Genomic DNA, 22,553 nt, shown 5'->3' on the forward strand with positions numbered 1-22,553 from the left:
AAAGAGAAGGGAAGGAGGAAGGAGAGGAAGAAATACAAAGGTCTGAGAAGACAAGGTGCTAGGAGATGCTGAGAGTTGTTAAATATCATTATTATTTCATTATTTGGCTTCTTTTTTTTCTTTTGGGATAGGGAGGACATGTAGTTTTCTGTTGCTCCTAGAACAAATTACTACAAAACTAAGTGCCCTAAAACAACACAGATTTATTCTCTTACAGTTCTGGAGGTCAGGTATCCAAAAGTGGGTCTCAGGGGCTAAAATGAAACTGATGGCAGGGCTGTGTTCCTTTTGTAGGCTCTAGGAGAGACTCTCTTCTTTTTCTTTCCAGTTCTAGAGACTGTCTCAATTTTATAAAAACCCTTGAGATTGGACCCACCAGATAATCCTGGATAATCTCCCCATCTCAAGATTTTAAAGTTAATTTTATCTGCTAAGTCCCTTTTGCCACGCTAGGTAATATATTCACAGGTTCTAGAAATTAGAATATGGGTATCTTTGGGGTGAGAAAGGGGGTGTTATTCCACCTAGCGCAGAAGGAAACTGGTATGTTCTGCTATCTACCTTGTACGCTGTAAACATAACCTCATCTAAATCTTCAACAAGCCTTGTGAAATATATGTCAGAATTTGCTTTTAAAGCTGAGGAGACTGATGTCGGTAGGGAAGGATGGGGGGAAGGGATAGTTAGGGAGCTTGCGATGGACATGTATACACTGCTGTATTTAAAATGGATGACCAACAAGGGTGTTCCAGATAGCACAGGGCACTCTGCTAAATGTTATGTGGCAGTCTGTGGTAGGAGGGGAGTTTGGGGGAGAACGGATACATGAATACGTATGGCTGAGTCCCTTCACTGTTTACCTGAAACTATCACAACATAGCTTCTTAATCAGCTATACCCCAATACAAAAGAAAAAGTTTTCAAAGCAAAATAGATAAATTGAGGAAACTGAGCCTCAACACAATTTGGGATTCTGTACAAAGTCAAGTAGCTAGGATGCAAACATCCCAGGTCCCTGAGCAGGAGCTCAAGCCAGCCTGCCTGGTGGCCTTGCCTCCACTCATCTCTCCCACTCACCTCTACATCCTCTCTCCTGTCTGGGCTTGTTCTCCAACTCCCTGAACAAGCTTATGCTTCTGTTTCCCAGGTCATTGTGCTCTCCTGATGACCATGTAGCTGTGGCTTTGTGCTGAGGTTTGCTAATCGAGGAAGCCAAGCCAGCTGCCCCTCAGAATCTTCTTTAAGGCCCAGGTCTCCTTGATTCAACAAGCATTTTTGAGCTATTGGGCTGGGGCTGCTTCAACAGCATGGAAGATAGATGTAAGCTAAAAATGACAGGATAGTCTAGGGGATACATATTATATCAGACATGTGGACTACAGCATTATAGGAAGCCAGAGCAAGTCCTGGGAACTTTGTGTGAATCTTTCTCATGGACCTTGGGTGAAATCTAAGCTCCAGGGGGACCAGAATTGATTTATCTTTGTGTTCCCTGTGTCTTTCTTATAGCTGTGCTCCATAAATATTTAGAAGTTGGTAATAGGACCAAGATAGGAACAGCAAAAGGAGCAATCAGTGTCTCAGACCAACAAAGGGTTAAAGGTCACTGGGGAAGGCAGTGCTTTAGTTTTCTGTTGCTCTCTATGCTACCTAGCAACTGATGACACCAACATTTCCACTGTTTTGACTGGGAGAGAGACCTTGAATGTCACAGTTGCTGAATCACCAAAAAACGGAGAGAGCTGATACAGTACAGGTTCTTGAAAGATCAACAGGGACCTATGAGTGTTTTTGTTAAAAGAATCAGAAGAGAAGGATTCTAGAGGGGCTGATAATGCTCCTATTGCCTCTCATCATTGTATTAATGATCAAGCTCAGCGATGCTCGTGAGTACCCCAAGTTCTCTTTACTCTAAACTCCCCAGCTGAGGGAGCTTCTGGGAAACAGTTTGTTTTCCTAAAACTCATGGTGAAATGAAGAAGCCAGGGGCAGAAAAGTGTGTTTATTTAACCCAGGACTTGGAGTGATGAACTTCATGTGTGTAGGATCTTGATGTTACCCACCTTTTCTGAGGGGTTGGAAGCCATTCTGGAAAGACGCTCTGGGTAACTTCCTCACTTCCTACTTCCTTTCTGAACGTTGCTCCCTTTCTTTTCTGCTCATGCCTTTTCTTTTACTTTTGTTTTTCCTCCCTGCTAGCTTGGTGAGTCTCATGAGGATGTGGTCAGGATTTCAGGGGCACTGAAGAGTAGAGCAGATCCTTCGTTCACATTTATTTGTTTATCCGCCTCACCACAAGCCCTACCTGTAACACAAGATCCCGGAAAGATAAAACCATGGTTCTGAACTTGTGTACTGAGTGTAAGAGTTATCCACTGAGTAGAAAAACATTTTCATTGTATGGGGAACCTGTGTTACGAGGGAAGCAGTTGCTTTCTGTTTCCCCCAATACACAAGCATACTGGTGGGCTGGAAGCAACAGGCTTCTCTGCTCTAAGCAACTGCTTTCTCAGCTAGAGTTCAGCACCCCCAGGGGGTTGCTGGACAACATCTAGGCTACCATCATAGGCAATGATGCATGAGCATGATGGGAAGGACCTCTTTCAAAACATCTGTGTGTTTTTTGATGACCTACTATGTGATGGCACTTTTGGGGACATGACCATGGACAAGATAGACATAGATCCTAATTCTATAGAACTTAATCCAGAAAAGTCCTACCATTCAAGTCAGAAATGGGAAAGATTGAGGGTGAAGGTAAGAGACAGAGGATAAAAAGAAGGCAGGAGTGATATTTCTAGAAGGTAAAAGCCTATATATTACCTGTATTTGATTCTCAAAGAACTCTCCAATAATGAACAGAGTCTGAAGTACACGCAGGTCTTCCACCCACAGTCCCGGGCTTTCCCACAAAGTCATAGCGTCTCTGGATGTGGATGCTTGGCACTTTGATAACTGGCGGGATGAGAAATAGAACCAGTCACCTCTGAAGGGCAGGGAAGGTCACCTTGCACTGGCCCTCCTCTCGGCTCCTTCCGCTGCATCCTTCTCTGCCCTGTGTTGTGTCCTGGGGGGTTGACTGCTACAGACGACATCACCCGGTCTCTCTCACAGTCTGATTTCTGTTTGGGTTCACCCAATAGAAGACACCGAGGGAAAGCAATCAGAGAGCGAAGCGAGGTTGAGGTATAACCTTCTTCTTTTCCCTCTCTCTCTAGTCCCTCTATAATAGCTGTGTCCCTCCGCAATATAGTTTTCCGTGAATGGCCCTTTCTTCATGGTTCTAGCTACCATTGGGCTTCAGGAACACTATTTGTTCGTCTAATCGCTACAACCCTAGGGCTGGTAACGGCTTCCTATAACTGCTAGCTTCTGGGTTCCCTAACATCCCTCATTTATTCCTGTAATCTTGCTCACAGCTCTGTGAAGAGTCCCTCCACTGAAGTTTCTTCATGTGACTCATCTAGAGGGAAGGCTATTACCCGCCAGGACCCTGACTGAGCATGCTGAGCATTGAGGAGTGCTAACAGGGAAGGGAGATGGGGCTATGAAAAAGGACCTGGTCTTCTTGATATTTGGACCTAATGCTGGCCCTAAGTGGGAGCTTCTAGAGGTGGAAATGCAGGGAGGAGATACCAGAGATCACAGAGCAATAAGATCACTCCAGTATCACTTCCAGTGTGTTGTTCTCATTGACTCCATAGCCTTCAGTAACCTGCTCTTGCCTTTGTACTCCCATAGGTCCTGCTCCCAGTTTTATAATTTTCTATCTACCAAAATCTTTCAGTCACGGCTCTCCTTAAAGCGGGGGAGGGAGAGCTCATTTTTCTCGTTTTCCTTGTATGTTCTAGTGACCAATAGGCACTTAATAAATACCTCCTGGGATTTATGTTCCAAGGTGATGTTTCCAAGAAATTGAAGTGTTCTGACTGTATGTCATAGAGCAGGGGTCCCCAACTCCCGGGGCCAAGGTAAGTGGCAGGCAGGTGAGCAAACAAGCAAAGCTTCATCCATATTTATAGCTGCTCCCCATAGCTCGAATTACCACCTGAGCTCACCTCCTGTCAGATCAGCCACAGCATTAGATTCTCATAGGAACGCTCAAGAACCTGCCGCGAACTATGCATGGGAGGGATCTAGGTTGCATGCTTTTTTATGAGAATCATCCTGAAACCGTCCCCCACCCCTCGGTCATTACCGAGTCTGTGGAAAAGTTGTCTTCCAGGAAACCAATCTGTGGTGCTAAAAAGGTTGGGGACTGCTGCCATAGAGAACTGGGGCAGCAATAATGACTAAATTCATGACTGTGGTTTATTCTGGTTGCAGAATTTGTATGAAAAAGAAAGAGGTTTCCACCTGTGGGAAACTGGGAGCTGGGCGTGGTGGGTATAATCAGGCGGGGCAGGCATGGGATCTTGCTTGCAGAGCCATATGTGGTTTGTATGGCTGATCCTGAAAAACACCAAGGTCAGTCTCTTGATGTTATTCATAACTCTATGGATATTGCAATATGGATGCTATATCAATCTGGTTCATGAAGTCCTCCACAGACAAGGACTGATGATAGACAAGTCCCCAGAATTGTCAACTGGGCTAGTGTTAGGAGACAGGCTTGCAAATTATCTGCTAAGAAATGACCTTGAGTTCCAAGAGTTAACAGGAGAAAATATGGGCACTTGCTATAGACCTTATTAGACTTCAGTCTGTTTCCATGGAGCTGTTGCCAAGGTACATGCAGTAGAAATTTCTCCAAGATACTGTTTTACTCCCCTAAGGCCCTCTTCTTAGTTGACATTGAATCTATCTAAATCTGAGAAATTCAACTAATTTGTAGATTTTCTTCTGACTAGTGGGAATATTTGTCTATTCTTACTAAAACCCATTGACCCCGGTCATCCTCTCACCCTAGAGGATTGCCAAGGTCTCAAAGGAAGGGGCCTAGTTTAAAGATAAAACACATGACTTTTTAAATATTTGCTTTATGAAACCCAAATTGAGACAGATGATATAGGACATTCTTTCTGATGGCCAAGTTTATATTTATTATGGAAAACCTTTCAAGAGTATGAGTACCAAATCACATTTTGTTACAACTTCAGTTAATCATTTTATAAGAATAGAATTCATAAAATTGTAATTCTTCTGGGAAATAGAAGACCTGTGGTCATCATCATATACAGAGAGTACTGGGGGAAAAACCATCAGGGGTCATTCATTCACTCTCTGAAGGTCTACATGGCCCACAGTAGTCTCCTTGCTGTTCCTCAAACACATGGAATGGGCAACTTTCTGGAGCACTTGGGCTTGTTGTTCTGTCTGGAAGGTTCTCCTATGGCTGACTTCCTTTCTCCATTCACATCTCTGCTCAAGTGCCACCTGCTGAGATGGCCTTTCCTGGTCCCTCTACCTGTAAGATCATCCCTCTTCACATTCTATTTTCCTTGTTTTTGTCTTTTTTAAAATTAGTTTTTCTCTTTTTAAAATTTTCTCTTTTTTTTCATTATTTTTTTCTCCATTAAAAAAAATTTGTTTATTTTTGTGTATATTTCCTTTCCCTGCTTTATTTCTCTTCAAAACCCTTATCAGCAGCTGATCTTGTGTTATGTACTTACCTGCTGCCAGTCTTCCTTCTAGAAAGGAGTTCAGATAGCTGGGACATTGATGTGTTCATTGCCGTATTCCTAGCAGTTAGGACTGTGCCTACTGGAAGTTCAGAAAAGAATAAAATTTAAAAGGGACACTGGTAACCTCCAAAGGGTAGCCTTAAAAGAGTAACTAAAAAGTCAAACTGCCACATTCAGCACTTCCTGGCCCTCAACAAGTTTCTGTAGTGAGAGGAGTTGTTAGGAGAGACTGGCAGTTCTTGAAGTGTATAGAGCCACCCACATCACTGCATAGTTGGACAAGTGTCCAAAGGCCCTCTTAACTAAAAATATCACCCTCCACTTCTCCCTCTCATTCCCACGATGCCTGAAATTCCAGACAGTAGTTCCCAGGAATCATAATAATTTTGACTGTGTTAAGGCATAGGGCCACTTGGGAGGGCCAACAAATAATTGGGGCTTTGTTGAACTGGTCATCCAATCAGGACCCACAGCCAGTTGTAGGAAGGTCTGGAGTCGGGTTCCCCTGGGACAGGAAAATCTGGGATTAGTGAATCATCCTTGACACAAGGGGGCGGGAGAGAGCAATGATGAGCCTGGTGAGGAGCCTGAAACAGAGCCTGGGATGGGGAAGGGCCTCTGCTTCTGAAGAGCTGGGCAGTCTAAGGCAGAGAGGCTTCCTGCTTGAGAGGTCAGAGGGAAATTCTTGGGCCCTCTACTTATGGATTCTAAGGATGATCTTGGACAATTTCCTTTGTCTCTCTGAACCCATTTCCTATCTGTGAAATGGGAATTTTCAGAAAGTGAAAAGTGTTAGTCAGTCAGTCATGTCCAACTCTTTGCAACCCCATGGACTGTAGCCCACCAGGCTCCTCTGTCCATGGGATTCTCCAGGCAAGAATACTGGAATGGGTAGCCATTCCCTTTTCCAGGGGATCTTCCAACCCAGGAATCAAATCCAGGTTCCCATGTTGCACACGGATTCTTCACTGTCTGAGCCACCAGGGAAGCCCTGGGAATTTTAAGATCTACCTCAAAAGGTTGCAGGGCTTCTCAGGTGGCTCAGATGGTAAAGAGTCCTCCTGCAATGCAGGAGGCCCTGTTTCGATCCCTGGGTTGAGAAGATCCCCTGGAGAATGGACAGGCTACCCACTCCAGTATTCTTGCCTGGAGAATTCCATGGACACTGGAGCCTGGTGCCTACAGTCCATGGGGTCACGAAGAGTCGGCCACGACTGAGTGGCTGAGCACACACACACACAAAAGGTTGCAATGATAAGTAAATATAATTCATGTTTATCAAAGACAGCATGGTAGCTATCACATGGTTTGCACTCAAGAAATAAGTGTTGTTCTGAGGGTTATGATTCAGATTTTGCTGCGCTCCACGGTGCATGGAAGGCCTAACTTCCTAGCAGGTTTTCCACCTCCTCCTTGTGGCATTTCTGGATCCCTTCATGGGAGAGCAGGATGTCTCTCCTAGTTGCTGAAACATTCCATTGGTGCCTCTTTTGTGGCGCTTAGTGCTTGCTGCCATATATTCCTGTGTTGTATTTATTTTTGTCCTGTTCTTTGGCTCTCCGATGGGCTTCCCTGATGGTTCAGCTGGTAAAGAATCCGCCTGCAATGTGGGAGACCTGGGTTCAATCCCTGGGTTGGGAAGATCCCTTGGAGAAGGGAAGGGCTACCCACTCCAGTATTCTGGCTTGGAGAATTCCATGGACTGTATAGTCTGTGGGGTTGCAAAGAGTTGGACACAAATGAGCGCCTTTCACTTTCGTTTTCACTTTGGCTCTGCAATAATACTGTAAATTCCTGGAGGAAAAGAACTGGTGTCTAATCTGTCTTTCCCTTCCTGACATTGCCTCACAATTCCTCTTACATGTAGAAACTCAAATATCAATTGCCCTCATGGATGACTATCTGAAAATACGTTAGCAGTTATTGTCATTTCCACAGCCTTTTGTCAAAATGGTCCAGCTAGTTCATCTACAGGCTAAAGGGAACATAATTTCGGATGTAAAGTCACCACTATATTTGATCTGATTGCTGTTCAGTTGTGTTGTTTAGGCTTTTAAGCAACGTCTATCAGAGCCTGTTGGGACAGAGCAGCCTCTTTGAGAAGCAGCTTGACTGGCCTAGACAGAAGATCAAATTCAAAATTGTAGATTTCAGTCCACTAAGTGGATTGATGTCGATAATCTGTTCATGGAAAGGGAGAGAAAACCCCAATTTTGTAATTATTGGAACAAGAAAAAAGAATCAGAAGGTCAGAATGAATCATATGAAATTGCCATTTTGGTAGATCAAAACTAGTCCAATAGAGGTCTTTTCAAATGATTCAACCTTCATAGTTACATGGAAATCTAATCATCTGGGCAGCATATCCATAGGAATATAACTTATCACAAGGTCTAATGTATCATGAGAGAAAGGATGCCATGAATTTTCTCCTGTTTTTTTTGTTCTGAGTTACTGACTTAACATCTGTCAACCAACTTCCCATCACAGCTGAGGTAACATTTTAGAAGCCCAAGTAAGGAGCAAGCGTGGCTCATACCTATGGATACACCAGATGGGTAATTGGGTGCATGGCAGAGGAAGGGGACAAGGCTGTGATGTCTTGGAGCAGAGTCACACCTTGACTGCACGAGGCTGGATGGGCACGCAACTGGCAGATGGAGGCCAGCCTTTAGGGGCAGAGAACCCTTTGAAGTCAGGGCTGGCTAGTGGAGAAAATCTGCTCCGAAACCAGGAACAAGACTTGGAGGTTGGAGAAAAGGGCATTCCACTGTCCTTGGACAGCTGACAACAGACCATGTGTCTCTCTATTGGCCTCTAAACTCTGGATTATGCAAATCTTTATGAAGTTACATTTTTGTAAGAAAGTAAAATTACATGGATTGTAGATATTATGTATAGAGATGTCAGTGATACTCATTTAGAATAAATAACCCCATTGAGCAGTAATACCCCCAAGTTGGTAATACTATTTTTTGTTTGTTTGTTTGTTGACATCTGCTAGGCATGCAGACCCCAGATGTCATAGAAGGAAACCCAGTTTCCGAGGGAAGTTCTATGTGTCAATGACTCTTTTTGTCTATATGTCATAGAACTCTTTTAAAAATCCTTCTTCCTCCCTCTCTCTCATTCTTTGTCTGGGATTTGATTTCTGTGAGGCTTTTTGCTATCAGAAGCATGGAAGCAATTCCGACCTATTTCTTTTCCCTTCACCCCCTCAGCTCCAGCCCCAGGCCTCACTGCTTTTCCCGGAATGTGCCAGGTTGACCTTTCCTTGGGGCCTTTGTACAAAATCCCTCTTCCTGGACCACAGTCCCCAGACATCTGCCTGGCTTTCTTGTTCCCTGCAGGCACTTGTTCAAAGTCTTCTCAGAGCAGCTTTCCCTAACTTACACTGTTTAGAATTACATTGCTTAGTCCTCTTTGCACCTTTATTTTTATCCACTGCACTTTTTAAATGACGGGTTATATGTATTTATTTTATATTGTCTGCCTTCCTTGTGTCCTCCCATTGGGATGTAGGCTCCAGGAGGGCAGACATTTTCACCTGTTCTGTCTGTGATGTGTTCAGAGTCCAGAACAGCGCCTAGCACAGAGAAGGTACTCACATGTTTGTTGAGTACTCAGATGGAGACTAAGAAAGTGTGAGAAAATGTTCATGACTTGCTCTTCCTTTTGCCTCCATCTTTGAGCATTTGCATAATCTGTGGAGGAACCACAAAACCTTTCCAGATGTGGAGAAATAGAACCGTTTGCAAAATCGGTTGCAGATTCCACCATATTACACCTTTTGTAGACTCTAGGCTGCATGTAAATTAGATTTCAGCTCTGCTTCCCATTCACCAGCTTGCCCCTTATGAAAAGTATTTTTTAAAGTATAAGTTCCTGGGAATTCCCTGGGAATTATAATTTAATTTTATAAAACTTAAATTTTATTTTATTTTATTAAAACTTCTATTTTAAAGTTTAAGTCCAGTGGTTAGGACTTGGAGCTCTCACTGCTGGGGTCCTGGGTTGGATCCCTGGTCAGGGAACTAAGATACCCATGTGGTGAGGCCAAAAATGTTTTTTAAATAAAGCATAAGTTTGAAGTTAAACTGATTCACATTCACTCCAGCATAATTAATTATTTTGAAGCAGAAAAATAGAGTTTTGCACACAGTTTATAAATACCTACAAATATTTAAGTTCCAACCATGGGCTAGGCTCCCTGTGGCTAGGATTTGTAGGAAATACAGAAGGAAGAAGCTAAATCCCAGTTCTTAAGTATCTTAGGACTGAGAAGTGGGTAGAAGGTGAACAAAGATAAGAAATAGAAGGCAGAATACAGAACTATTGTTTTGGGGATAGAGTTTATGCCTCTTCTTTACCCTAACTCTTGTTTTCATAAGAACCAGCACTTCTTTGATGGTCTTATATCCAGTCTCAGAGGTTTTCACTAGGTTGCCTCCCCATTCCAGCCCCCACCGCCACAGGAAGGGAGAGGGGTGGGGAATAAAAGGTCAAAGCAGTACAGAGGGACCGTGGGGCCTTTATGCTCTGCCCAGGCCTGGGAGAGACCAGCCTCCATCTTGCTCAGCACCACAGCTGACATGCAGGATACTACCTCCAGGGAGGGGGCCCATGGGACATGGGTGCTGCCAAAAACTGCTCCCACCCCAGCTGGAGGAGCAGAGAGAAAGAAAACTAGAAAGAAAGAAAGAAAACTGGAGGAGCCTGCAGGTTACAGAACTAGTGCAATTGGTCGGAAGGGGCCGAGGCTGAGTAGGCCTGGTTCGGCCTCAGGGAATCCTACTTCCCAGCATTATTGAGGTGAGGGTTCCCTGGCCTTGGGGAGGCCTATTCTAAAAGACAGTCTGCAGAGTATGGATTCTTTCATAAACAGCTTTAGAAAAAGTTATAGCCAGACGTGCATGCACAAAAATGAACCCAACCATTTTGTGAATTGTTTTTTTTTTCTAATTTGACTTTTTTCTTAAACACATATTTAAAATGAAGAGGAAAGAGTAAACTTCATTAAGTGGCATTCAACCTGGGGGGTCATCCTGACCCTCATCTGAGGTTCTCCACTGTGACCAAGGCCGTGCCTGAAGATCTGAGCATTCACAAAAGGGACAACAGTGGAATGAGCTACCTGGAAAAAACTGGGGGAAATGGTGTCTAGGGCAGTGGTTAGACACATACAAGAGAAGCCGCAGATGTGGCTCCACCTTTTAGAGGGCCCTGCTCCAACAACTCCCTTATCCACATCCTTCCCCACAGAGCAAGGCGTCCAGGAGGCAAAGCGGAGGTGCTTGCCCTGGGTCTGCACCTCGCCGCAGGTATCTGGAACCTGCTTCTCTCTGCCCAGATGACTCAGGGCTGCTTGAATTTACATGGGCCTCTTCCTTTGGTCCATCCGCCTAAGGATGGACTATGCTGCTGGTAAGGCCTCTGCTAAGTCCAGGAGGTGGCAAAGAGGCAGTGTTTATAGATGGAGCCTGAAAGAGAGAGCAGGGTGTCTACATGTGGGCACCAGGCCCTTAGCAGAGCTGGGGGGAGTTGGGGTAGGTAGAGAAGAAGGTGGGTCTCAGGCTAAGGCCCAGGGGCTGGAGGACGGAGGCTAGCTTTCTTTGTGCCACCACCAAGTCAGATTTTTGAATTTGAACTTGGGCTTTGAGGTCATACAAAGGGATATTTGTCAAGGTAGGGAGGGTAGAACATACTAAACAGTTCGTTAGTTTGATTTATCCCTGTAAGATATTTGGGCCTCTGGCATGTGGGCCTCCTCTGATCTCTTGACACAGCCTTGCAAATGTCAGGGCTGGTCTCGGCGGCTGTCTTTAGAGATGCATTTTGCTGATTGGGGAGGATGTTGATGGGTCAGGGGGCAGGAGGTAACAAGATAAAAGGCCTAGAGATGGGCATTTCCAGACAACAGTGAGCAGAGCAGGGAAAGAAAGCCACCGTGCTGCATGTCTCCTCCCCACCAGCTCTTTGGCAGGACATGGAGGCCCTTGGTTTCCTCGGCCTCGGCTCTGCTTACCTCTTAGGTGTCATTTCTCCTCTCCTCTGTGATGCTTGCTGAGCTCCAGCATCCTAGGCCTCTGGTTCCCGCAGTGAGCCCCGCTCTCCTAGCCTCTGTATGTACAAATTGTTTTCTGTTCTGTTCCTACTGTCTGTCCTTTCTCCTGTGTCCCTGCTCAGCCTCATTGCCTGCTCACCTCCTCCCCATCCCAGCATCTCCCCTAAGATGTATCTTCTCTAGAAAGTCTTCCCTGAGGGCCCACACCTTGCACTGACCCCATTATGACACCATCCCATTCCTTCTAGACTGTTCTGTCTGTCTCCACCAGGTGCGGAGCTTCCTGGTTGACACGAGAGAAGTTCAGTGCCAAAGCAGCAGAGAAAGTCATGCAGTTTTGTTTCCTCTTAGCTGGCTTTTGACCATCAGGGACTATGACAATTCTTACAGTGAGGTTTGGCTAGAAGAAAAAAGTAGAGAAAGAATAGGAAACTGGTTTTCAGAGTTGGTTTGATATAATAGACAAAGCATTCTGCTTGAGGCCTGAGTCTTTATGTGGGTTCTCACTGTGGGCCTGTCGAGCAGACTAACCAACCTGGGGTGTGTGTGTGTGTGTGTGTGTGTGTGTGTACACGTGTATGTGCATGCACAGCAGTAAGATAGGGGCCCTCATTTATCACCCTAGAGCCTCTGCTGGTGAAACCTGGGGGTTGGTTATCAGGGTTTTCAAACCCTCAGAATCCCTCAGGGATAGATCTCCCTGGAGGGGCCAGTGAGTGGTCCTGGGCCCCTCCCCAAAAGACCAGAGCACTTTACTTCACCTACAAGTTGAGTTACGTGTGAAAATGTTCAATCTGAGGTTTCCAACCTGAACAAAACAGGCTCCAAGTCTTGGCTAAAGCTCTGAAGTCCTTTCCAGGTTGAAGTTCCTGGGGTTCTGTGATTCCATAAGAGGAAGTAGCAGCCGGGTCCCTGAAAGAATGGGTGCAAATGAACACGGAGGACTATCATGAGGTTTAGATGGAATCTAGCAGCTTATGGATCTGGATCAGCCATGACCCTAAATATCTGCCTTCTCTGCCTCTCTCGCAGGGACTCACTCTCTGAGATATTTTCGCCTGGGCGTCTCAGAGCCTGGCTATGGGATCCCTGAATTTATTTCAGCTGGGTATGTGGATTCTCATCCCATCACCATGTACAACAGTGTCTCCCAGGTGAAGGAGCCACGTGCCCCGTGGATGGCGGAGAACCTGGAACCTGATCACTGGGAGAGGTACACACAGCTGCTGCGGGGCTGGCAGCAGGCGTTCAAGGTGGAACTGAAGCAGCTGCAGCATCACTACAATCACTCAGGTGGTGAAGGCTGCAGGGATGAGCACGTTCCATCTCTAGCCCCCAACCCGGTAGAGGCCCCTGGGCTGACAGTGACTGTGAGCTGAGCTGCATTCTTTTGGCAAAGCTCGGCAGTCTTGTTGATGGGGTTCAGTGCCTGCCATCTGTCCTGTGCCTTTTCCACATTGTCTGTTTCTTCCCCAGGACCCCATGTGCCCCCATGTCCCTGTCCCATCCCCATTCAGGCTGCTGACCTGCAGCTTCTCCTTTCTCCTCCTGAATCTAGCTGTTGCATGTCTTATTTCCAGGCTTAATGAGGTGCTTGCTTATGGGCAATGACTTACTGCATTAACTTTCCCCGGGGATATTTCTGGCTCCTGGATATCTCTCACTCTTCCACTGCAGTAAAAATTTATCAGTTAGTTGTTCCCAATATAGGATAACTCCACAAAGCAGGAATTATCATACTCCTTTGACATGCAATAGGTACTCTGTAGATACCTATGTATAGGTGGGCTTATATCACAGGAACTTTCTGGAGACTCAGTTATGCCATGCCAGGCCTGTGCAGTGATGTATTCTGGGGTAGAAGATGCTTCCAGCCATGCCCCCAGTCAGATCATCCAGGTACCCACCTTTACATCCCCATGTCAACCCCTCCTTTCCTGCCATTCATGTGTCTTCCAGGGTTTAACACTTACCAGAGAATGATTGGCTGTGAGTTACTGGATGATGGAAGCACCACGGGATTTCTCCAATATGCATATGATGGACAGGATTTCATTATCTTCAATAAAGATACCCTCTCCTGGATAGCCATGGATAATGTGGCTAACATCATCAGGCGGGCATGGGAGGCCAATCGGCATGAGTTACAATATCAGAAGAATTGGCTGGAAGAAGAATGTATTGCTTGGTTAAAGAGATTCCTGGAGTATGGGAAAGATACCTTACAAAGGACAGGTAAAGAGGAGGGGGACTCCTTGTCCCCACATCCTCAGAACTAGTGGTTTCATATGTAACAGTCCTCTAATTTAGCTTTTAACCATCCTTTTCTGAAATCTGTTTTGTTAGTTGGGCTACAGTGACCTGTAACTCCCCCATGAAAACTTTCCCTAGGTACCTTTCTATCAGCATTTTAACAACATTCAGCAATTCTACTTGTTTTGAGTGCAGTATGTCCAGGGACACTTCCTTTTGGGGGATTCAGTGAGATGAATCCTCCCATCTCCTGTTAATGATAAGTTGGGTAATACTGGGTTGGCCAAAAAGTTCATCTGGGTTTTCCTGAATGAACTTTTTGGCCTCCCCCACCCCCCCAATACTTTGGGAGGTAATGCAATTCTTCAAGCTTTGTAGTAACCAAGAGATCATACAACACCCGGATGAGTAAAAATCTGAAATTAGAAAAAAAGACAAACAGAGGGTCTTTGCTTTCCTTAAGAGGTTAGGATAAGATTCCTTTCAGTAAAAAACTCCTCTTATACATCAAAGATGTGATTCAATTTGTCAACTTTTAGTTAACACAGAACTTTTCATGTATGATCTCATTATTCAAAATGAATTATGTCTGTATCCTGCTGTGGGAAACTCCCAGACACAATGTGCCTTTTCCCACAGGAGTGATGTTTAATGGGGGTGCTTTCCAGAGCTATGGCAGCCCCTTGGGGAGGCACCTGCACTACAGGTATGAATATGAACTCTCTGTTCAAGCACATCGGTTTTGGAGGCAGATGACTGGAGTTTGTTTCAATTCTCCCACTCACTAGCTGAATACTCATTTTCATTTTAATGGTTTCAGGTAACAGAAATCTGCTCAAACTGGCTTGAGATCAAAGAATTTGTTATTGGTGAACCTGGGTTCTGGGTCATTCTTATTTTTAGATGTTTCCTGCAATGAAGAAAATTGGGAAATGCAGTTGCTCTTTTCTAATATTGTGCACTCAGTACATAAGATACTTTAATTATAACTTGAACTTCTTTTTTCTAGAGCCCCCCAAAGTCCGAGTCAATTACAAAGAAACTTTCCCAGGGATTACAACTCTTTACTGCAGAGCTCATGGCTTTTACCCCCCAGAAATTTCCATGAACTGGATGAAAAACGGGGAAGAAATTGTCCAAGACACCAGTTATGGAGGCATTCTTCCCAGTGGGGATGGGACCTATCAGACTTGGGTGTCTATTGAGCTGGATTCTCAGAACGGTGACATTTACTCCTGTCACGTGGAGCATGGCGGCGTCCACATGGTTCTTCAGGGTTTCCAGGGTAAGGCTGGGGTTGTGGCTGCCTGGGTAGTAAGACTGAGGAAAGGTGGTGAGCAGGAACCGTGGATCACTGCGTGCTTTGGAATAGGTCTGTTAAATCAGAGGTTCTCTCAACTTTTTGGTCCCAGGGCTCCTTTATACTCAAAAAATTATTGAGAACCCCAAAGAGCTTTTGTTTATGTAAGTTGTATCTATTTCTATTTACTCTATTGCAAATTAAACATTTTTTAAAAAAAGTAAACACTGAAAACATAGCATTCTATTTGCTGTCAGAGTGATGATGTCTCATATTGTGTGGCCTCTAGAATATTACACTGTGCCCATGTGAGAGATGGAGATTAAAAAAAGGGGGAGGTGGGGAATCATGACTTAGATCTCATTGACTCTCTGATTGGGTCCTGAGGACACCTCGGGCATTCAGACCATACTGTGGGAACAGCTGTTCCTGTTTCAGATTATTCTCCACACAGCTGTGAAGAAGTCATAGTAAGAAAAGTAGTATTGGGCTTCTTGATCACAGGAAAAAGTCCCCAAAAGATAACAGAGAAGAGCAGGAAGACACGTGGAGTTTTTCCTCCCTTATTTGTTTACTTTCAGATTCGGAAACTATGCTTCTGGTGATGAAAGCTGTTGGGTTCATTGTCCTCGCCATTGCCCTGGCTGGAGTTGGCATCTTAGCCTGGCGAAGGAGGCCCCGAGGTAAGAGGCACGTGGAAGGATCCTGGGGATGACAGACTGTCTCCCCACAGCTCCAGAGTTTTATTTTCTTCACCTGCCACTCCAAGCCCCATTTAGAACTGGGTTTGGCCTCATTTTGTACCATAGGACCCAAAACACCTCTCTCAGCATATAGGGAACACACCCCATGGATGATGCTTGCAAGGAGAGTGGTCTGTTTCCTAAGTGGTGCCTGATGTCAACAAAGTGGTACAGTTCCTGTCCAGATGGACTGTCCTTCGTGCAGTTAGTTCAGAGACGATATGGTGACATTGATTTGTCTTTTTCCAAATGATCTCATTATTATTAATTACTACTCACCTTTTAAAAATAATTTATTTGAACTGGAGGCTAATTACTTCACAATATTGTGGTGATTTTGCCATACATCGACATGAATCAGCCATGGGTGCACATATGTCCCCCCCAATCCTGAACCCCCCTCCCGCCTCCCTCCCCACCCCATCCCTCTGAGTTGTCCCAGAGCACCGACTTTGAGTGCCCTGCTTCATGCATCTAACTTACACTAGTCATCTATTTTGCATATGATAATATACATGTTTCAATGCTAATCTCTCAAATCATCCCACACTACTGACTTGAGAGGATTTTGTCCTTTGTTTCAAGACTTCAGTAGCTTTTCCCATTTTGACAAACATTCTGTCACAATCATGTGGAAGTCCTTTTTCTTCTCCTTTTTTTTCTTTTTTTGGTCTGCACTGGGGCTTTGCTGCAGCACCCAGACTTTCTCTGGTTGTAGCATTGGGCTTAGTTGCCCCGTAGCATATGGGATCTTGTTTCCCGACCGGGGATTGAATCTGCATTCCCTGCATTGAGAGGTGGATTCTAAATCACTGGACAATGAAGGAAATCCCTGCTTTTTCTTCTAAATTCATCTTTCAACCCATGAAATGTGGAAGAGTAGATCCCTTTGGAAAATGGAACTCAGGGTAAGAAAAAGGAAAGGAGAAATGAGACATATGGGTTCTTGGTACCTGGGGAAAAACTTCATCCATTCCATAAACATGTATTAAATGCCCGCTGTGTTCTAGGGATTGTATTAAATGCAGGGCTATCACAATTCAAAACACAGACGCAATCCCTGTTAGAAAGCTTACAGTCTAGTCTTGCAAATGTCATTTCCCACCTCTGGCTTCACTAGGTGCTCAAGTTGATAACAGCATAATATTGATGAGACCTGAATTATGGGTTTGAACCTAGTTGTGGGCCAGGAATTTGGCTCTACTTCACAGCCATAGTATCACCCAATTCAGGTGATACTGTTCAAAGTGTGCTATTAGTTAAAAGAAACACCAACCCTGTACAAGAAAATTAACTCAGAGTTAATGGATCATTGTTTTCTTTATAAAAAGTATAGTTCTAACCCGAATCTAATAAGTGATAACTGCTGAAGCAAAAAGAAACTTTTTCTTCTTTTCTTATAATGATAAACCTCTCTCAAGGATGATATGCACTGTGAACTCCTGCTTTTTTATCTTGTGAAGTTTGTGAATTTGAGTTGAAGTTTCTCAAGCAGTAAGAGAATCTTGACCAAGTGAGCTAAAAATGTTTCTCAGAGTTTCAGTTCAGTTCAGTTCAGTTCAGCTGCTCAGTCGTGCCTGACTCGTTGCGACCCCATGGACTGAAGCACGCCAAGCCGCCCCATCCGTCACCAACTCGCAGAGCTTACTCAATCTCATGTCCATTAAGTCTGTGATGCCATCCAGCCATCTCATCCTCTGTTGTCCCCTTCTCCTCCTGCCTTCAATCTTTCCAGCATCAGGTCTTTTCCAACAAGCCAGTTCTTTCCATCAGGTGGCCAAAGTACTGGAGATTCAGCTTCAGCATCAGTCCTTCCAATGAATATTCAGGACTGATTTTTTTTAGGATGGACTGGTTGGATGTCCTTGCAGTCCAAGGGACTCTCAAGAGTCTTCTCGAACACCACAGTTCAAAAGCATCAATTCTTCGGCGCTCAGCTTTCTTTATAGTCCAACAACATCCATACATGACTACTGGAAAAACCATAGCTTTGACTAAATGGACCTTTGTTGGCAAAATAATGTCTCTGCTTCTTAATATGCTGTCTAGGTTGATCATAGCTTTTCTTCCAAGGAGTAAGCGTTGTTTAATTTCATGGCTGCAATCACCATCTGCAGTGATTTTGGAGCCCCCCTTCAAATAAAGTCTTTCACTGTTTCCACTGTTTCCCCATCTATTTGCCATGAAGTGATAGGACCAGATGCCATGATCTTAGTTTTCTGAATGCTGAGTTTTAAGCCAACTTTTCACTCTCCTCTTTCACTTTCATCAAGTGGCTCTTTAGTTCCTCTTCACTTTCTGCCATAAGGGTGGTGTCATCTGCATATCTGAGGTTATTGATATTTCTCCCAGCAATCTTGATTCCAACTTGTGCTTCATCCATTTCTCATGATGTACTCTGCATATAAGTTAAATAAGCAGGGTGACAATATACAGCCTTGATGAACTCCTTTCCCAATTTGGAACCAGTGTTGTTCCATGTCCAGTTCTAACTGTTGCTTCTTGACCTGCATACAGATTTCTCAGGAGGCAAGTCAGGTGGTCTGGTATTCCCATCTCTTTAAGAATTTTCTACAGTTTGTTGTGATCCACACAGTCAAAGCCATTGGCGTAGTCAATAAAGCAGAAGTAAATGTTTTTTCGAGTTGACTCATTGGAAAAGACTCTGATGCTGGGAGGGATTGGGGGCAGGAGGAGAAAGGGATGACAGAGGATGAGATGGCTGGATGGCATCACTGACTCAATGGACGTGAGTCTGAGTGAACTCCGGGAGTTAGTGATGGACAGGGAGGCCTGGCGTGCTGCGATTCATGGGGTCGCAAAGAGTTGGACTCGACTGAGCGACTGAACTGAACTGGACTGAAATGTTTTTTCTGGAACTCTCTTGCTTTTTCTGTGATCCAACTGATGTTGGCAATTTGATCTCTGCCTTTTCTAAATCTTTTCTAAATCCTGCCTTTTCTAAATCCAGCTTGAACATCTGGAAGTTTACAGTTCACGTAAAGCCACGTATTGAAGCCTGGCTTGGAGAATTTTGAGCATCACTTTGCTAGCATGTGAAATGAGTGTAATTGTGTGGTAGTTTGAGCATTCTTTGGCATTGCCTTTCTTTGGGACTGGAATGAAAACTGACCTTTTCCAGTCCTGTGGCCACTGCTGAGTTTTCCAAACTTGCTGGCATATTGAGTGCAGCACTTTCACAGCATCATCTTTTAGGATTTGAAATAACTCAACTGGAACTCCATCACCTCCACTAGCTTTGTTCGTAGTGATGCTTCCTAAGGCCCACTTGACTTCACATTCCAGGATGTCTGGCTCTATGTGAGTGATCACACCATCATGATTATCTGGGTCGTGAAGATCTTTTTTGTATAGTTCTTCTGTGTATTCCTGCCACGTCTTCTTAATATCTTTTGCTTCTGTTAGTTCCGTACCATTTCTGTCCTTTATTGTGCCCACCTTTGCATGAAATGTTCCCTTGGTATCTCTGATTTTCTTAAAGAAATCTCTAGTCTTTCCCATTCTATTGTGTTCCTCTATTTGCATTGATCACTGAGGAAGGCTTTCTTATCTTTGCTTGTTATTCTTTGAAAGTCTGCATTCCAATGGGAATATCTTTCCTTTTCTCCTTTGCCTTTTGCTTCTCTTCTTTTCACAGCTATTTGTAAGGCCTCCTCAGACAACCATTTTGCCTTTTTGCATTTCTTTTTCTTGGGGATGGTCTTGATCCCTGTCTCCTGTACAATGTCACGAACCTCCGTCCATAGTTCTTCAGGTGCTCTGTCTATCAGATCTAATCCCTTGAATCTCAGAGTTTACTGAGCACTGTATAATTTATTTTTGAGCTATAAGAAAAACACACATATCTGACTACAAACTCTTTTTTCTTTCAGGGAAAAACAAAGTCATCTACCTTTCTACACCAGATCACTGATGGGAGATGGCTGTTTTCCAACTGTCTCTTCTCTAGGAACCATGGCCTCCTCTTTCCCATATGGACTCAAGTCTAGCACTCAAAGCTCTTGATCACAGCCGCAAGAGACACAGATGTTGCAGGACTATGCATTTGTAATCTATGTACATTTGTACATATGGCAGAAAAATAGGAGCTACAAAATGTTATTTGTCCTTTGGCTCTAAAAAGACTGTCAGGTATCAGGCTCTTTCGATGGAATCTTTTAGAATGTGCATACTAAGTTGCTTCAGTCGTGTCTGACTCTTTGCCATCCTATGGACTATAGCCTGCCAGGCTCCACTGTGCATGGGATTCTCCAGGCAAGAACACTGGAGTGGGTTGCCCTGCCCTCCTCCAGGGGATTTTCCCCACCCAGGGATTGAACCCACCTCTCTTACATCTCCTGCATTGGCAGGCGGGTTCTTTACCACTAGTGTCCTTTATCACATTTCCTCTGAATATGGCTGCTCCTCTGACACAACGTTTCCTTACATCCCATTTGTCAACAGTGGTTTACAGGTAGATTAGAGAACCTCAAGGCTGGGAGAAAGCTTTAATCCAAGGCCAGAAATGTTTTCTCCAGTGCCTTTGCCTTGAGCATCTAGCCTCCACTTGAATTCCGCCAATGATGGGCACCTCGCTATATCATAAAAGGCTTTTCTCTTCTTTCAGGAAAGTGTTTACTATTCAAAAGCTGTGGGTGCCATGACTGTGACCCTACAGACAGGTGGGCCCATTCCATGAGAACAGTCAGCAAGTTTCTACAACAGCCTGTGAATGGCAGGATCATTTTATGCCTTTCCTGGCCTAAGAGGAAGCAGAAGTGCCCTGTTCTTATGGCAGCTCTGCCTGGCAGCTGGGCATCTTGGAAATATACCTTGTCAGATCTGTCCTTCTGTCTTATATGGGAAAGTGAGAAAAATAATAATCAGACATTATCACCATCAGTGGAAATACAGAAACATGAACCCAACTGCCATCTTTTAATGTAAAAATGATAGTATGTCTCAGAAGAGGGTTCAGTTCTAATTTCTACCCTTCCTCTACAGGTTTATTGTAGATGGGCTCAACTCACCTTTATATATGTGCTTTTTCTCTATACATCTACACTGGGAATAAACAGAAGTCCCACTGTGAGAATTAAGATTCCCTTGATCCTCCTTACTCTTTCCAGCCTCTTAAAATCCTCACCATCACTTACCCCTCATCCTGCCCCTGTGTAACCACTGGTCCTCTGGTTGACCACCAATTCTATATTATCTGTCCCACTTCACCATCCCTGTCTGACCGCACACCTCAGCTCTGATACTTCAACAGAGCCAGCTTTGACAGCTGACTTTAAATGTGTACATCAGACTTGACCTTTGCTCTTTCTTGACTGTGACATTTACCCTCCAGCTTTAATCATCACAGTCGCAGGTACAGATATTCTCAGCGTGCCAGGGCTATTCCTTGCCCCACCTCCATCCATGGATGAAGCTCCCACCCTGCGTCTCTTTCCTGGAGCCAGCTGAGTTGCATAAGAGCACATTTGTGTGTGTTTATTTTGCTTTTAGGGTTGCCATGGGCGATTTCCATACCATCTTTTAAGCAGTGTTGCACTGTGAAGAGAGCAGCTTTATTTCTGGAATGGTTTCTTCTTACAATTAGAATAGTTAGGGACTTAATATATTTTTGAATGGACACTTACAGTGATTCAGGTGCTATATCTATGTAAATGTCTTGTCTCTCCAACTGCACAGTACTCTCATCAAAGATGTTAATAGTCAAAGCCTTTTTGTGTTGCCAGAGCCTTGCCCTACACTTAACTTGTAATAAAAATGTCTGTATGGATGAAGAGGAGAAGGCAGAGGCAAGAGCAAGGATGTAGTGAGGAGACATCCAGTAACGCACTAGCAGCATCTCTGTTTCTCCCTTGGGGATTTTATAACATAAAGAGAGTTATATAAATGTAATATAAAGGGATGATTTTGTACCTTTGTTTTACAAGTGGCTCAAGATTACATTATTTTTTGATAATGTTGGACTTCTTGCTTCATTAGCTCATGTTTATTGATTACAGATACTCAGCTATTGGAATCTATGAAATATTTGATAATCCAATTAAACATTAAAAACAACTGTGCTATCACCACAATCATCTTTTGACTTTGGATTGTCTTTACTTGGGTGTCCTTTGTAACTCAGCTGGTAAAGAATCCACCTGCAATGCAGGAGACCCCAGTTCAATTCCTGGGTCAGGAAATTCCCCTGGAAAAGGAATAGACGATCTACTCCAGTATTCTTGGGCTTCCCTGGGAGCATAGACAGTAAAGAATCTGCCTGCAATGTGGGAGACCTGGGTTTGAACCCTGGGTTGAGAAGATCCCCTGGAGGAGGGCATGGCAACCCACTTCAGTATTCTTGCCTGCAGAATCCCCATGGACAGAGGAGCCTGGCAGGCTACTATTTGGGTTGAGAATACTGGATGAGAAATATGTTCAGCTCTCTTCTTATTCATCTTGTTTTTTAGATTCTATTTATTATATATTTTCTTGTTAAGCACATACAGACCAAGATGTAGCATACTTAAATGACAGTGTATGAGGGAAGGGAGGAAAGCGGTTTGAAGAGC

The 22,553-nt window shown here is 44.2% G+C and overlaps 1 protein-coding gene across 2 annotated transcripts; it reads left to right on the forward strand.

Moving 5' to 3' along the window:
• Positions 1–1,750: 1,750 nt before the first annotated feature.
• LOC128061470 (major histocompatibility complex class I-related gene protein) lies at positions 1,751–22,064 on the forward strand. Of its 2 annotated transcripts, XM_052653804.1 has the most exons (6): positions 1,751–1,886; positions 12,721–12,981; positions 13,648–13,923; positions 14,951–15,226; positions 15,823–15,924; positions 19,878–22,064. In XM_052653804.1, exons 1-6 carry the CDS (start codon positions 1,835–1,837, stop codon positions 19,916–19,918), a joined length of 1,008 nt encoding a protein of 335 aa, XP_052509764.1. In that variant the 5' UTR covers positions 1,751–1,834; the 3' UTR covers positions 19,919–22,064. The 2 variants fall into 2 exon arrangements, with proteins under 2 accessions (XP_052509764.1, XP_052509763.1); XM_052653803.1 differs by lacking the exons at positions 15,823–15,924; positions 19,878–22,064 and having other exon boundaries at positions 14,951–15,381.
• Positions 22,065–22,553: the final 489 nt, after the last annotated feature.

This window comes from Budorcas taxicolor, chromosome 16, assembly GCF_023091745.1.
Source record: "Budorcas taxicolor isolate Tak-1 chromosome 16, Takin1.1, whole genome shotgun sequence".
Classification (NCBI taxonomy): Eukaryota; Metazoa; Chordata; class Mammalia; order Artiodactyla; family Bovidae; genus Budorcas; species Budorcas taxicolor.

Bases quoted from the DNA above. Each gene is read 5' to 3' on its own strand.
- LOC128061470 (XM_052653803.1), top strand. From the start codon at position 1,835: ATGCTCCTATTGCCTCTCATCATTGTATTAATGATCAAGCTCAGCGAT. The intron at 1,887-12,720 runs GTGAGTACCCCA...CCTCTCTCGCAG, and splicing joins GATCAAGCTCAGCGATGCTC to GGACTCACTCTCTGAGATAT. The intron at 13,924-14,950 runs GTAAAGAGGAGG...TCTTTTTTCTAG, and splicing joins AGATACCTTACAAAGGACAG to AGCCCCCCAAAGTCCGAGTC.